The sequence below is a fragment of the Nerophis lumbriciformis genome, linkage group LG06 (assembly GCF_033978685.3).
Source record: "Nerophis lumbriciformis linkage group LG06, RoL_Nlum_v2.1, whole genome shotgun sequence".
NCBI lineage: Eukaryota > Metazoa > Chordata > Actinopteri > Syngnathiformes > Syngnathidae > Nerophis > Nerophis lumbriciformis.
In genome coordinates, this window is record NC_084553.2 from 20,893,820 (window position 1) to 20,908,058 (window position 14,239).

Consider the following 14,239-nt stretch of genomic DNA (forward strand, 5'->3'; position numbering starts at 1 on the left):
AACTGAATAAACAGAATTTAATCAAGCATACCACAAACAGTACAGTATTAACATGAATGAAGCATAACCTGTATGGCACAAGAGGTTACATAACTCAAGATTGTCGGTAAGGGAATTGAAGTTTAGGGCGAAGTGCTGTACAAAAAACTAAAATTGGTGCACAACCCTGACACTTGCATTGTACTGTTCCTTGTACGGGGTAAACTTTGTATGGTGAAACTTTGTCAAAGCTCAAATTAAAATTTCTGAAGGTTTAAAAAATAAAAAAATAAAAAAGCCATACCATACCAATCCGTATGGTATTGATTTCACAACTTTTTCACTGACCTTTGTCAAAAAACAACAAGGCTGACCAAATGTAAACATATTTTGCGTATTTACCTCTGACCGTGAGTTGCCATGTCCATGGCTCGTCGTACCGGTACAGGTGATCCTCCTTCTGTGACACTCAAAACCTCCATCGACTTCCTCTCTGGTCTTCGCTTCCCGTGACGACTCAGCATGGGCGAGTCCACTCGCTTCCTGGGAGGGTCTGCTTGGTAGTGTTGGTAGGACAAGGATATGAATATTCAGGACAGGAGCCATCAAGTGTCAGCTGTGTAATAGTACATGTATTCTTCATCAGATTTATTTGTACGGAGCTTTCAATACTTTTGAGGAAGTGTTTCAGGCCAAAGAGAAGTCACAGCAGGGAAAGCCCTTTGTGGTAAAAATCTCCTGTTTGAGAACACTTGACCTTCCCGTAAATAAAGACAAGTGGATAGGATGGAAGTAGTGTGCCGCTATTGTTCAGTAGAGTTTGAGTTTGAGTTTGAGTTTATTTGGAACATGCAAGCATACAATATGATACATCACAATTTCCAGTTTCTCTTTTCAACATGTTTGAAAAGGAGTAGGAAGAAGCAGAGCTTATTTAATCCTACCCCTTTTCTTTTACATAACAGTTTCTAAAACTTTTGTTCACTTCCTGTTCTCAATTTATTCACAATATACTCCATAGGTAATCACAATAAAAATACATAAATACATAATAATTGGTGAAGTAAGTTATATTTCATATGATGAGATATGTAAAAATATTTTGAGAATGAAAGAATGGATGGATGAAATACATTCAGAATGTTTATCATGGTTCTTCTTCTTTGTACTTTGTAAACACTTTAAGTTTGAAGAGTTTCTTGAAGTGGATCATATTAGTACATTGTTTGATTGCTTTGCTTAATCCATTCCATAATTTAATTCCACATACTGATATACTACACATGTTTTAAATTACATTTTTCTCTAAGATTATATTTCACCTCTTTTTTTGAGAAGAATTGTTGTATATTCTTGGGTAGCAGGTTATAGTTTGCTTTGTGTATAATTTTAGCTGTTTGCAAATTCACTATGTCGTGGAATTTCAGTATCTTTGATTCCATAAATAAAGGATTTGTATGTTCTCTGTATCCAACATTATGTATTATTCTAACTGATCTTTTTTGTAATGAATGAAGTGTACTTTTGTAATTATTTCCCAATATTTCTACACAGTAACTCAGATATGGTAACACTAGTGAGCAGTAGAGCATATGAAGTGATTTTTGGTCTAGAACATGTTTTGCTTTATTCATTATTGACGTGTTTCTTGCTACTTTATGTTGTATATTTTTTACATGAGATTTCCAGTTCAATTTATTATCAATCATTATACCTACAAATTTTGTTTAATTTACTCTTTCAATTTCTATTCCGTCTATTTGTATTCGTGTTTGACTTAGTAGAAATGAAGAACATTAAAACAACCAATAGCAAACTTTACTACACATAAAATAATCATTCACACCCTTCACATTCCTACGGATGTACTTGTCTGCATCATTTACTTTACAAAAAGAATAAACCTTAATAATTTTTGTAATTTTGAGAAATCAGAAATATATGATAAGAAGTTGTCCTTTTGCAAGAAAATAAGTTATTTTGTATGAAAAAGGTGTCCTTTTGACTTGAAAATGTCAAAAAGTTAAAAGAAAAAAGTTAGACTATGGGAAAAGACTTAACTCTTTATAAGATAAAAGAAAACACATATTTACAAAATATTTTTAGTAGAAAATGTCAAAAAGTGAAAAGAACAAGGTTAGAATATGGGAAATGACTTAGCTCTTTACAATATAAAAAGAAAACACCTCTTTAAAAAGTCTCAATATGAGAAAAGGGCATACGTATATTTACAAGAAATGGGTTTCATATTTGCATTACAAAGTAAACGTAAACAAAAAGTTGTATGTAAATACTGCAATTTTTTTTATAAAAAAAGCAGAATTTGAAATAAAAATATTTTACATGATGAAAGTGGTCATAATATGAAAAAAAAGAAAAACTCAAAATATTACTGATGAAAAAAATCTTTATTTTACTTTAAACATTTTTATTTTATTAAGTGAACAAGTTCCTCCTCTACTTTGTTTTATACACCTAATTCTAAAAAAATATTAAAGTTGTTTACACCAAAGGTAAACAGTTTTGTGTTTTTGTATTTGTTTCTGTACTCATAATGAACCAAACCGTAGAACTGTAATTATAGTGTACCGTTACATCACCATTTTTTAATGCACACATCTTCCACCTTTGCATGTTTGGATTACTGTACCGATCTCATTGCGCGGTGGTAGATTCTGGTCCTCATGGCTTGGATATCTTTCCTTGCGATCGAGTAGAAGGAAGTAGATCATCTTTTCCTGATTGTCCCTAAGAATAGAAGGAAGATGCATAGCTAAGTGCTTGCTAGCAGAACTACCAAGACAAGACAAATTAAGTTTCTTAAATTTTTCAAACTCCATCTTCTGTTTCTTCGTCAATGTCGGCTTGTTGTCACTCACTCTTCAGACAGCAGGTCTTTGGTCAGTTTGTCCTTATCCCTGAAACAGCCGAGAGAGTGCATGCTCTCGAGCACATCAGGATCGATCTCTTCTGCTGTCGCCAGCTTTCTGATAGACACTTTCCTGGGGACGGGCTGTTCAGGCTCAGGTTCATTCTTTCCCGCTCTGCAACACAACACATGGAAGTCAGTCACCACGTTCAAAATCTGTCTTCCAATGTCCGTCTTTAATTCAGCTTGAACGGACAGTGTCAATCTTATAACACGAGTGTCTCAACTTTATCTAGTGAGGGTCGCATACACAAAAAATTAAAGGATGGTGGCCACTTTGATAGATTTTGTTATTAACCATGAGTCATCATTTAATCATGATAATTTTGTTACATAAAATCTGGTTAAAGATATATGCTAATATATCTATATATCTTATGGATTATAGGTGACAAAGCAATTCAGAGTAATGTCTAATAGTATATCTCATTAATAATCAATTAATATTTTTAACAATATAATGAGGACCAACATAATGCTGTTGTGTTAGCTAACAGAAAATAAAGACCTAAAACTGAAAGGAAAAGGATAACATCAAATAGCAGGGGAGATTTTCATTATTTGTGTCCATACTCTAATATTCATGTTAGAACAATACACAATCGAATCAACAGGCTTCCTGTTCTACCCAGTAGGAGTAGTACGTAGACAGGAACATACTGTATGTACAGAGCTAACAGATGCTCAGAGATAGAGAAGTTTGTGAAAGGAAATAAAGGAGTTGTCGTCAGCGGCGTGTATAAAGAATGTAAATTAAACAGTGCATTGTACAGATAAATAAATAAATACATATCAAGTTCTCAATGGCAATCAAATATAGGGGTGTTGTGGGAATGTCTGTCCTGCAGAAGGTCATGACAGAAAACATTTGAGAAGCACTGCATTAACTGGGCTTTTCAAAACAAACACATGTAAACAAATTTGCACTCATTTGTAACATAAATGACACAACAATGTCAGGGTGTGACATTGAAACATTCATTGCAGAGTCCTGGGCAGGTTGGGCTACTTACAGGTACCATGTATGCTTCTGGATCTCCTCTAACTGCAACACAAGAAAAAAAGAAAAAACTTCAGCTAACCAATTCAAGCCTGTTACGATTAATAACGCTTTACTTGGGATGACAAAATCTGCATCTTTAGTCTCCGATCCGGATCTGATTTTTTTCAGAGTCCGGATCTGATACTTTGACAATAGATTGTGGAAGTGAAAGTGTTTTTTAACAAGTAACTAAAGTGAACACACTTTAATGAAGTTTATTTTAATTTTTAAATGTTGAATTTGTTACTATTGTTGTAAATCAAATCAGATGAAATGTTAAATGTGTCATATACAGATACACAGGCATAAAACAAGCACACTTTTCAAATAGACCAAAATATACAATGCACAACAATGTAAATAGCTGCCGTATTAACTAAAATTGTTAAAGCTACACTTTTGATTTTGCACATAAAGTCCTCCTGTATCCACAAACATATTATCTGAGTTTGTAAACAATAACAAAATAAACACATTTTGTAATAATAACAACAAGAAAAAGATACTGGGTAACAAATTCTGTACTTTTATACGTACCGACCAAATTCCGTTGGCACGACCAGATACCAGTTCACGTAAACTCAAACAGTACCATACTTTGGTACCTTTGTTGCATGTGACGTCACGTTCGGTTGCAGACTCGGCACTGCCTCAAGCACTTGGCGCAGAAACAGGCAATCAAGCACTCAGCGCTGACTCAACCGGACTGCTGCTAAGTTATATTTCAAATTTCCGTGCCAACAACGAAAACATGCCTAATAGAAAATGCGCTAGCTCGATGCTCATTGGATATGCTATTATGCTTATATACCAATAAGCATTATCATTTTTACATGGGGATTTCAAAGCCTCCAAATGTGACAAAACTAGAACTATGATACACATTACATTTAAACAGGCTGGTGTGTAATGTAAGTACAATACTTAAAGTATAAACACTTTGATTCAACAAAATACAAGACTGGCACATTCAACATAATGGCAAAGACTACGCCCTGGCTACGGCAACACACCATAGTCTATACACTACTGCCAAATAATGTCTTAAAACTGCAACTGCATGCAAAGTTTACTGTATAACACTTGCAACGGAGACTCAGAAGTGTAAGTAAACAATATATAACAACTACACATCACAGTTATCATTATTAGCTCACTGTTAAATGTTAATTAAAAAAAAATATATATATACTGTATATATATTAAACAACTGACATCTATTAATTACCACATGAACACACACAAAAGTACAGAAAATTTATATTTTAATATCACTATTGATTTCCAGGTCCCGGAAATTGGTATTGTATCGATTCAAATGTGTAAGGTACGCATCCATAACAATACTAAGCACCAAAAACATTACCCTGGATAGGATAGGATAGGATACAATACGATAAGACGTGGTCACTTTGTGGCTGGATCATTCTGTTATGGTAGAGCATGTTTGCAGTAGCTTGGACTTGTTGTGGTCTGTTCTCGGTTTAGTCTATTTTATTTTTTATTTTTTTCAGCGCTCCTTTCCTCCACTTGTTGCTAAGAATGCGCTACTGAAAACCAATAAACAGATTGACCACACCTGCCTCTGACTGGTGATCAGGACAGACGCCTGTCGCTAATCATTAATCAGAGGACTTTATAGGGCAGCCTCACTGTTGATCATTAGTTTGTGTGCATCTGTGTGTTGGTATGCTGTTTTTTTGTTGTCTTTTTTCGTAGTATATCAAACACTCTTCTTTACCTGCACGTTGTTTCCTGTCTTCGCATCTTGAGGTCACAACTACCTATGTGCGCTACTGTAAAATTTTTATTGATAAAGATTGATACAATTTTATTGATAAAAGCAAATTGAATGTTGACTTGGCTTCATTTCTGGTTTGTATGAGATCACGTAAGTCCACTTCCTGTTGTTAATAAAGTTGTCAAAAAAAATACCTTAGTCTGTGTCATATTCCTTTGAGTTTAGATTGGTCACTCTGTAGTAAGACAGGACAGACTGCAGGCTCAATGTGAACAATTTAATATATTAATTATTGAGATAGTAATGTGTTTATACAAGTTCATGTCAACTATGTCGTTTCTTAAGGTGGAAAGATGTCAACGTGTCTTGTATTCATAATAGCATTTAAGCTAGCTAGCGAGTTAGCGCTAGTCAGTCCATGAGTTTCTCAAAGATTGTTTTTTAATCTTGGTTTTTCGATAACTTTAATTTAAACGGGTAATACTAATTTTCGGAACTTTTACCGCGTTGTCCTTATTACCATTTATTGTTTACATTCCTAGGACCACCTCTACTTTACAATGTAGCTTTAGCGGTTAGAGTGGCTTCTTGTGTGGTCCTGATTGGTTTGTCCTCCAGTCTGGCACTGATAATGATGCTTATAATAAACAGTTTATTTGCCACCAAGAAGAATAGGATTTGTAATAGAAGAAGCGCAGCGCTATGGATGGACAGCACTGGTTGCAGAGCTTGCTCTCAAATTTTAGCCGGTGTTTTGGCAAGACAAGCATCACCCACCTAGAATTCACACACAACCTGCATGTGTGTAACAAGGAATCCGTAAATGTAAGTGTGACTCCCTGAATGTGCATCCCTTTAGAAGGAATATTTCGTGTGAGTACAAACTTTAGCTATGTGAACAGCAGGACACATCTGCGGTAAAGATTGGTTGGGTTGTGAACATTTTCAGCAAATCAATTAAAAAAAGGCAGATGTCGGCCACGATCCAATCCCTTCATCGGGGTAAAGACATCTCTACTTTCTTTGAGTGTATTACTGCTGCAGACAGGATGCACCATGAGGTCAGCAAGCATGTCTTACCGTCAGTCTCTTGGATGCGTCCACTTCAATCATGCCACGAAGAAGGTTCTGGCAGTCTGGAGGGATGAAGTGAGGCATATGGAACACTCCTAGCTTCACCTTCTCCAGAAGATTTCGCAGATTGTCGTCATCAAAAGGTAATGCGCCCTGACGACCAAGAAGAAAATCTCAACGCTAACACATTATTCTTTACATGTCAACAACACTTTCAGCATCAAAATACAGTAGAATTTGTAAGACTTGCTTATAAGTTGGTCAGGTTGTATAAAAAAGCAATATAATTATTTAGGGTGCACAAGAACATCGATTCACATCTGATTTGTGATTCCTATTCTGTCACCGCCTGCTGCCACCTTGTGGTTAGTTTGTTCAGTTTTCCTTTGTTGGTGCAGCAGACCTGGCTCTTACTTTTTGCATTCCTCCTAGAGTTCCTGTGTCTCCCTGTGGGCGGAGTTGTGAGACGTGCACAGCTGTGTCCAATGTCCAATCTTCCCGACACTACTTAAGCAGCACCTCGACAGCTGGATGGCACTCGGCAATTCCACTCCTCGACTCTCCACGTCCGAAGACTTATATGCTTCCAGAGTTTTTGATGCTACCATTCTTGGCTATTCCCAGTGCCATCCAGTTTGGTGCTGTCTGGTAGGTTGCATGCACGTCTTGCAACTCCAACCCAAGTCTAGTTCTTTTTCCATATTAGCTTTTGTTCTTTTTTTCCACGGTGCTCATTTTGTTTTCTCTTTTTCGCACTGTCGCTTTTTGTTATCTCCTGTTTGGATTTTTGTAGTGAGTACTCTTTCCTTCAGTAAAGAACTGTTTTACACACCTTCCGTCTGCATCCTTGGGTTCCTCTGTACCGCATTTAAATTGCATTGTGGCATATTCATCCCAATTCTCAATCGATTCATCATTTTCAAAAATTGATTTGAAACAAAAAATAAAAAAAAATTTTTCCAATAAGAATACATTTTTAAAAAGATGTTTTTAGGCCAGCTTTTCTAACCTGTAATTCATTTTGAAAAAGTTTCATTATAATTATTACACCTAATTGCAATAATCGGTTTGAATCAAGAATCGATTCTGAATCAAATAGTCACCCCAGGAATACGAATTTGATCGCATCATTGGTGCCCAAAGAGTCAAACTAGAGATGCCGATAAATGCTTTAAAATGTAATATCGGAAATTATCGGTATCGGTTTCAAAAAGTAAAATGAATGACTTTTTAAAACGCCGCTGTACGGAGCGGTACATATCCGGTAAAACACGGACGTAGGGAGAAGTACAGAGCAGTTGCGTCTTCCAGTCAGCAGCCCCTCCCCTCTCCCCTCTCCCCTCTCCCACACACAACACAGGACTTGACGACTGCAGCATGAGAGGTTTACTGGCGACGCTTGATGACCTCATCAAACCGTCGCGAGCGGAGCATAACAACAACAAGAGTGTGTTGTTGCCGGTGCTGTAGCCATGGCTAACAAGCGAGCTCGCTCGGTGACTAACTAACGACACCATGTCTATGTTTTGGGATTATTTTAAAGTGTCTCTGATGGATAAAAAACTGGCAATTTGCAATGACTGCAAAAAGTTGGTTATGCGAGGAGGAACCAAGACCTTCCTTTAATACGAGCAATTTGATCTCCCACCTCTTCAAGAATCATAAGGAGATACACAATGAATACAAGCGGAAGATGGATGAAAAGCAAACACTGAAAGCAGCTTGCAGTGAAGGGAGGTGCCCAGTCTCAATGCAGTGTTTCAGAAGCTCTGACTGACTGGTAGGCCACTTCAAGCACTCACCACTAGCTTGCAGCACATTTGTGTTACTCATACAAATACGTTAGAGCAGGGCAGATTGAGCCCAGTTTATAATTTCCTGTTATACAGTATGCCAGGCAGTCTTGCACTAAATGAGGACTATGTTATTGTTTACTTTATTACTCTAGTATACTCTGGACTGGAGCTGTGTGCCTTCATTGTTTTGTAGTTGTTGTTTTGAGGCATGTTTAAAAAAACAAACAAATAATGCACTTTGTGAAAGTCAAAGTATAGTATTTCCCATAGTTGTAGTGAGTATTAGAATTATCTCAGGGAGAGCATGTCCCAAATTCCAAACTGCTGTTTTGAGGCATGTTAAAAAAAATAATGCCCTTTGTGACTTCAATAATAAATACGGCAGTGCCATGTTGGCACTTTTTTCCATAACTTCAGTTGAAGTTGTTCTCTTATTTTGGAAAACCTTGTTACATTGTTTAATGCATCCAGCGGGGCATCACAAAAAAATTAGGCATAATAATGTGTTAATTCCACGATTGTATATCGGTATCGGTTGATATCAGAATCGGTAATTAAGAGTTGGACAATATTGGAATATCGGATATTGGCAAAAAAGCCATTATCGGACATCTTCAAACGACTACAAATGATGTATTTTTTGTGTTAAAGCAATGGTACAAAGTTACGATAAGTTGTACAGTAAACCTCCGCTTAGATAAACAGAAGCTTTAGTGTCATTGTACAAAAGTGATAAAACAATGATAGCTAGGGAAATGTGTTTAACAAGTAATGAAGTTAAGAATATGCATAACCCATCAGCTAATACACTGTAAAATTGACCTCATTCTTACACGCAGACCCACATACACACTGACACACCACGGCTAGTCATTTGCAAAATAGAGAGCGCAATCAATATGCAGAATATAAGCTAATAAGGGCTGCAACTAACAACAATTTTGATAGCTGACTAGTCATTGACAACCTTAATGATTAGTTGTCTAATCGGCTTATAAAGCGTACACATGAGGCTTTAATTTAGTCATCGACTTTAAAATTCAGTTTGAGATAATTTAGGCATGTTCTTACTAACAACAGAGATGGCTAATTCATTCATAAATATGTATTCATACTGTAAAAAGGCTGCTCGTTAGGCAGTTACAAAATTAAAAAAAAAACAATTAAACTTGTGTCCATTTAAAAACAAAGAACTGGCAAATTACTAAAAAAAAACAACCCATAATATAATTTTTAATGTAAAAAAAAGACAGTTAAAACAGCATCAATAGCAACAAACGATAAAACACCAAAACTATCGAAAATGCTCAAGAAGAAACAAGCATTTTGTGATGATATTTTAAGAAGCTTAACACTAGTAAATTATTGATTGACTCCTGGCATTTTTATCAATCTAATAGACTCAAATGTGTAGAATTGTATTACTGATTAACATATTAGCTATCTAATAGATTGTATGTTTAATCTTATAATATCAGTGCATTGGTGCCTAATATTTTGTGTGTGGGTGGGTGTGATTGGCTTTTGTTATTGTGCCTTTCGTTGTTGCACTGCTAATTGACACTGCTTTAAAAAATACTTGAATTGGTTTGGACAAAGTTTAGCTGGTGGACGTTGGCTAAAATGACAGTTAAAGTTATATTTTACATAACTTCGTCTCACACTTGTCAGCTACCGAGTTGAGACCGCATCCCCCAGATGTCCAACCCCAGCTCTAAATTCTTCCGTATCTCAGATGTAATGTCATAAAAACATGATCTGCTTTGCAAAACAAGCAAGGTATTCATGTCTTTGACAAGAATAAGAGGAAATGTTCCCACACCTTACATAAATTCACACGCAATGTTGTTTGAGTGGCTGCGCTGACTCGCGTTACTCCGGAAAAACACAATTTTTTTTGTCCACAAATTAATTTGTCGGCGACAAATTACTTTGACAAACTTTATTGTCAATATTTGTTAACAATGTCGACAAATGTCTACACCCCTATCATTGATGATTATCAGAACGCCCACAATATTAGGAAGAGGGGATGCTAATGTAATCATTTAGCACACGCACTGCTAATAGTACACACATTTTTATAGTTTGCACATGTTATTTAGCACTTGTTATTTTGGATCTTAGTAGATCAAGCCCACAGTGCTAGGCATGACGTCAATGCAAAATTGTGTGGCTTAGGAAAATTGACAGTAGAAAAAAAGCTCACCACTAAAAGTGCGAAGAGAATGACTCCACAGCTCCATGCATCTGCTTTGCGGCCATCATACTTCTCCCCCTGGTCCACAAATCCACAGAAACACATGAAAAAGGAAAACATAAAAAACTAGAATAAATAAAAGGTAGAAATATATCTGATTAATCTGTACTTTTTTGTCATGAGCTAACAAAGTACTGTATGTCAAAATGTAGTGTGTCACATAGTAATTGTTGGCAGTCAAAGTCACATTACATTATATTTACATAACCCTTAATATCTTTAAAAGCAGTTTTCAAAGTGTGTCTCAAGTGCAAAGTCTTATGGCTGTGGGTGGAAAGGACGTGCGGTAGCGCTCCTTGCTCTGTGGATGTAACAGTCTAATATTTGAAAGTATTAGTTTTCAGGGGTAAAATGATCACATTTTAGTTACTTCTTAAATAAATAAGTCTTTATTTGAAGGTATTAGGGTAAAATAGTCGATTATTCAAAGAGTCGATTGGGAAGAGTCTGATTCGACGACAAGTCAAAATGTCGAACAATAAACCCCCTCCTCCTTTATGGGAGGGATGCGAGTTGAGTACACAAAGACCCCGTATACAGTGGGTGTGTTGGAAAAATGTTCGAAGATCGGAAAGGCAGGACCCATTGGGACACGGCGCCGCCGAACATGGAGCCCACCGTGTCGGCCAGAAGCTTAAGGGTTCCTGGTTTGAATCCAGATTCCCCTATTCTCGTCACTGCTGTTGTGTCCTTGGGCAAAAACTTCACCCACGTTTCTCCCAGTCCCACCCACACTGGGGTAAATGTAGCTTAAATGTAGACAATGGGTTTCTCAATGTAAAGCGCTTTGAGTCCATCCATCCATTTTCTACCGCTTGTCCCTCTCGGAGTCGTGGGGGGGCTGGAGCCTAACCCAGCTGCATTTAGGCGAAAGGGGGGGTACACCCTGGACAAATTGTTACCTCATCACAGGGCCAACACAGATAGACAGACAACATTCACACTCACATTCACACACTAGGGTCAACACTAGAGAAAAAGCGCTATATAAATATAATTCACTTCACTGTCGGCCCGGAGGTGTAGTTTTGGCCAGTTCGTTCAGACAGGACTCTTCCTCATAACGGTAATGATCCTTCCCCAGGTCCAACTACAAAAACCTTGATACAACTTTTACGTTCTCCAAAATGTCAAGTTTGATCGTCTTTTCAACACTCCGCCTAAGCTGAATCTTACCATGGCGGGTGTCACGGCCAGGGTGCATTGGAATGCGCCCTCATCATTGCGCTCTGCGTTTCACACCGCGGGACACGCCCACGACCGCGGCGCACATCCGCACATCCAGGGACGCGCCGCCCTGCAGCTGCCGCCTAGCTGCAATCACTTACCGGCAATCAGCACACCTGCCTGGAATGAAGAAGCTGCCTTCATAAGCCTGGACAACTTGGCATGCCGGCACCGGAATATAGTCATCTGTACCGTAAGCCGATACCCAGCTTTATGCTCGCTCTCTGTCCTGATCTCTGTGTTTTCCCTGTGTTGATTGTCGTGTCCTCCCTCACCCCGCAGTTCTCTGTGTGCACCCCTGAGTCAAACTGTGCGTCTTGTGCTCCCGGATCTTCCCTGCCTTCTGCGCGCTTCCTGGTTTCTCGACTCCTCGCTCGCCCCGGACTACGACGACTCGCTCCTGCCTTTCAACCACGCTTCCGCCCCTGGACCACCCTTATCTGAAAAGCCCCGCTCCTCTCAACACGCACCTCCAACACTTACGGTAAAACGTTCCAGTTAAATACTACACATAGTCTTACACCATACACTAGTGATGGGTTGATGAGGCGTCATGAAGCGTTTCGACACATTGCAAAACTGTATTGATACTGTGTCGCTACTGTGTCACTAAATACTGACATCTGCTGGACATTAAAAATCCCTACAGGCAACCTATGGACCGACTCAACTGACACTGATTTTATGACCTAGTACATCCATCCATCCATCCATTTTCTACCGCTTATAGTGGTTCTCAAATGGGGGTACGCGTACCCCTGGGGGTACTTGAAGGTATGCCAAGGGGTACATGAGATTTTTTTTTAAATATTCTAAAAATAGCAACAATTCAAAAATCCTTTATAAATATATTTATTGAATAATACTTCAACAAAATATGAATGTAAGTTCATAAACTCAGTGAAGCACAAGCTCAGGTTTGTCACTAAAATGTCTGTCAAAAAGAACTGTGAAAATAAATGCAACAATGCAATATTCAGTGTTGACAGCTATATTTTTTGTGGACATGTTCCATAAATATTGATGTTAAAGATTTTTTTTTTTGTGAAGAAATGTTTAGAATTAAGTTCATGAATCCAGATGGATCTCTAATACAATCCCCAAAGAGGGCACTTGAAGTTGATGATTACTTCTATGTGTAGAAATCTTTATTTATAATTGAATCACTTGTTTATTTTTCAACAAGTTTTTTAGTTATTTTTATATCTTTTTTTACAAATAGTTCAAGAAAGACCACTACAAATGAGCAATATTTTGCACTGTTATACAATTTAATAAATCAGAAACTGATGACATAGTGCTGTATTTTAATTCTTTATCTTTTTTTTTTCAACCAAAAATGCTTTGCTCTGATTAGGGGGTACTTGAATTAAAAAAAAATTCACAGGGGGTACATTGCTGAAAAAAAGTTGAGAACCACTGACCTAGTATATACAATAATATAAACCAAGTCATTGTATTTCATTTAGGATTATTTCATAACTTCATTTAAATAAAAATATATTTTTTGTCTTTTTTAGATACAGTCAATAAATAATGTGAACATGTATCATAACATGGAAATCTAAGAGAACGTGTTGTGAATGAGGATGCTTGTGGACCTGGAAATTATAATAAATTTTTTTTTACACATTTTTATTTAAAAAAAAAAACAGTTTTTCCAACGTATTCAATTTTAGACGCTTTCCCTTCTTAGTTATTATTTCTCCGGCTGTAAAAAAGACCCGCTCACAGGGCACAGAGGAGGCGTCAGTGCGACACAGTTCGCGTATCGGTCACGTGACCAAAACAGCTCATGATCGGTCACGTGACTTTCTAAAAGCGGTACGCGCACCGACACAGGGTTTCGCTCTATGAGCTCGACGCATGCGCCGATGCATCGGTGTTGCCGGACCCATCACTACCATACACACTCTTGGATTTTTGTCACACTCCATTTCCTTAGTTCGTATATTTAGTATTCTTTTATTATTATATATATTTGGACTATATATATAATAAATGATTGAACATTACAGTCCTCTAGTGTCTGTCGCCGTCACCTCCCCTTAGTCCAACCATAACAGCGGGACCCTATTAAAGTAAACCACTAAACTAAGCTTCAATAAACCTCACTACATGTTACTGTTTATTTATTTATCTGAGTGTTTTTTCCTCTGAGGTGGAAAAAGTTGTAAATGAGATCTGTTTA

General features: G+C 37.4%; 1 protein-coding gene across 7 annotated transcripts in view; it reads right to left on the bottom strand.

Annotated features, from left to right (window-relative positions):
- Positions 1–14,239, bottom strand: part of LOC133608567 (serine/threonine-protein kinase BRSK2-like) — a 217,136-nt gene that overhangs the window by 71,519 nt on the left and 131,378 nt on the right. For 5 of the 7 annotated variants that reach the window (XM_072913351.1, XM_061963881.2, XM_061963880.2 and 2 more), the window contains 6 exons: positions 10,771–10,839; positions 6,772–6,918; positions 3,922–3,953; positions 2,859–3,023; positions 2,630–2,727; positions 382–535 (listed from right to left, as the gene is read on the bottom strand). In XM_072913351.1, coding sequence (XP_072769452.1) covers positions 382–535; positions 2,630–2,727; positions 2,859–3,023; positions 3,922–3,953; positions 6,772–6,918; positions 10,771–10,839 — 665 coding nt within the window. The remainder of the gene's footprint in view (positions 1–381; positions 536–2,629; positions 2,728–2,858; positions 3,024–3,921; positions 3,954–6,771; positions 6,919–10,770; positions 10,840–14,239) is intronic. The other 2 variants (XM_061963882.2, XM_061963879.2) reach the window with 1 other exon arrangement.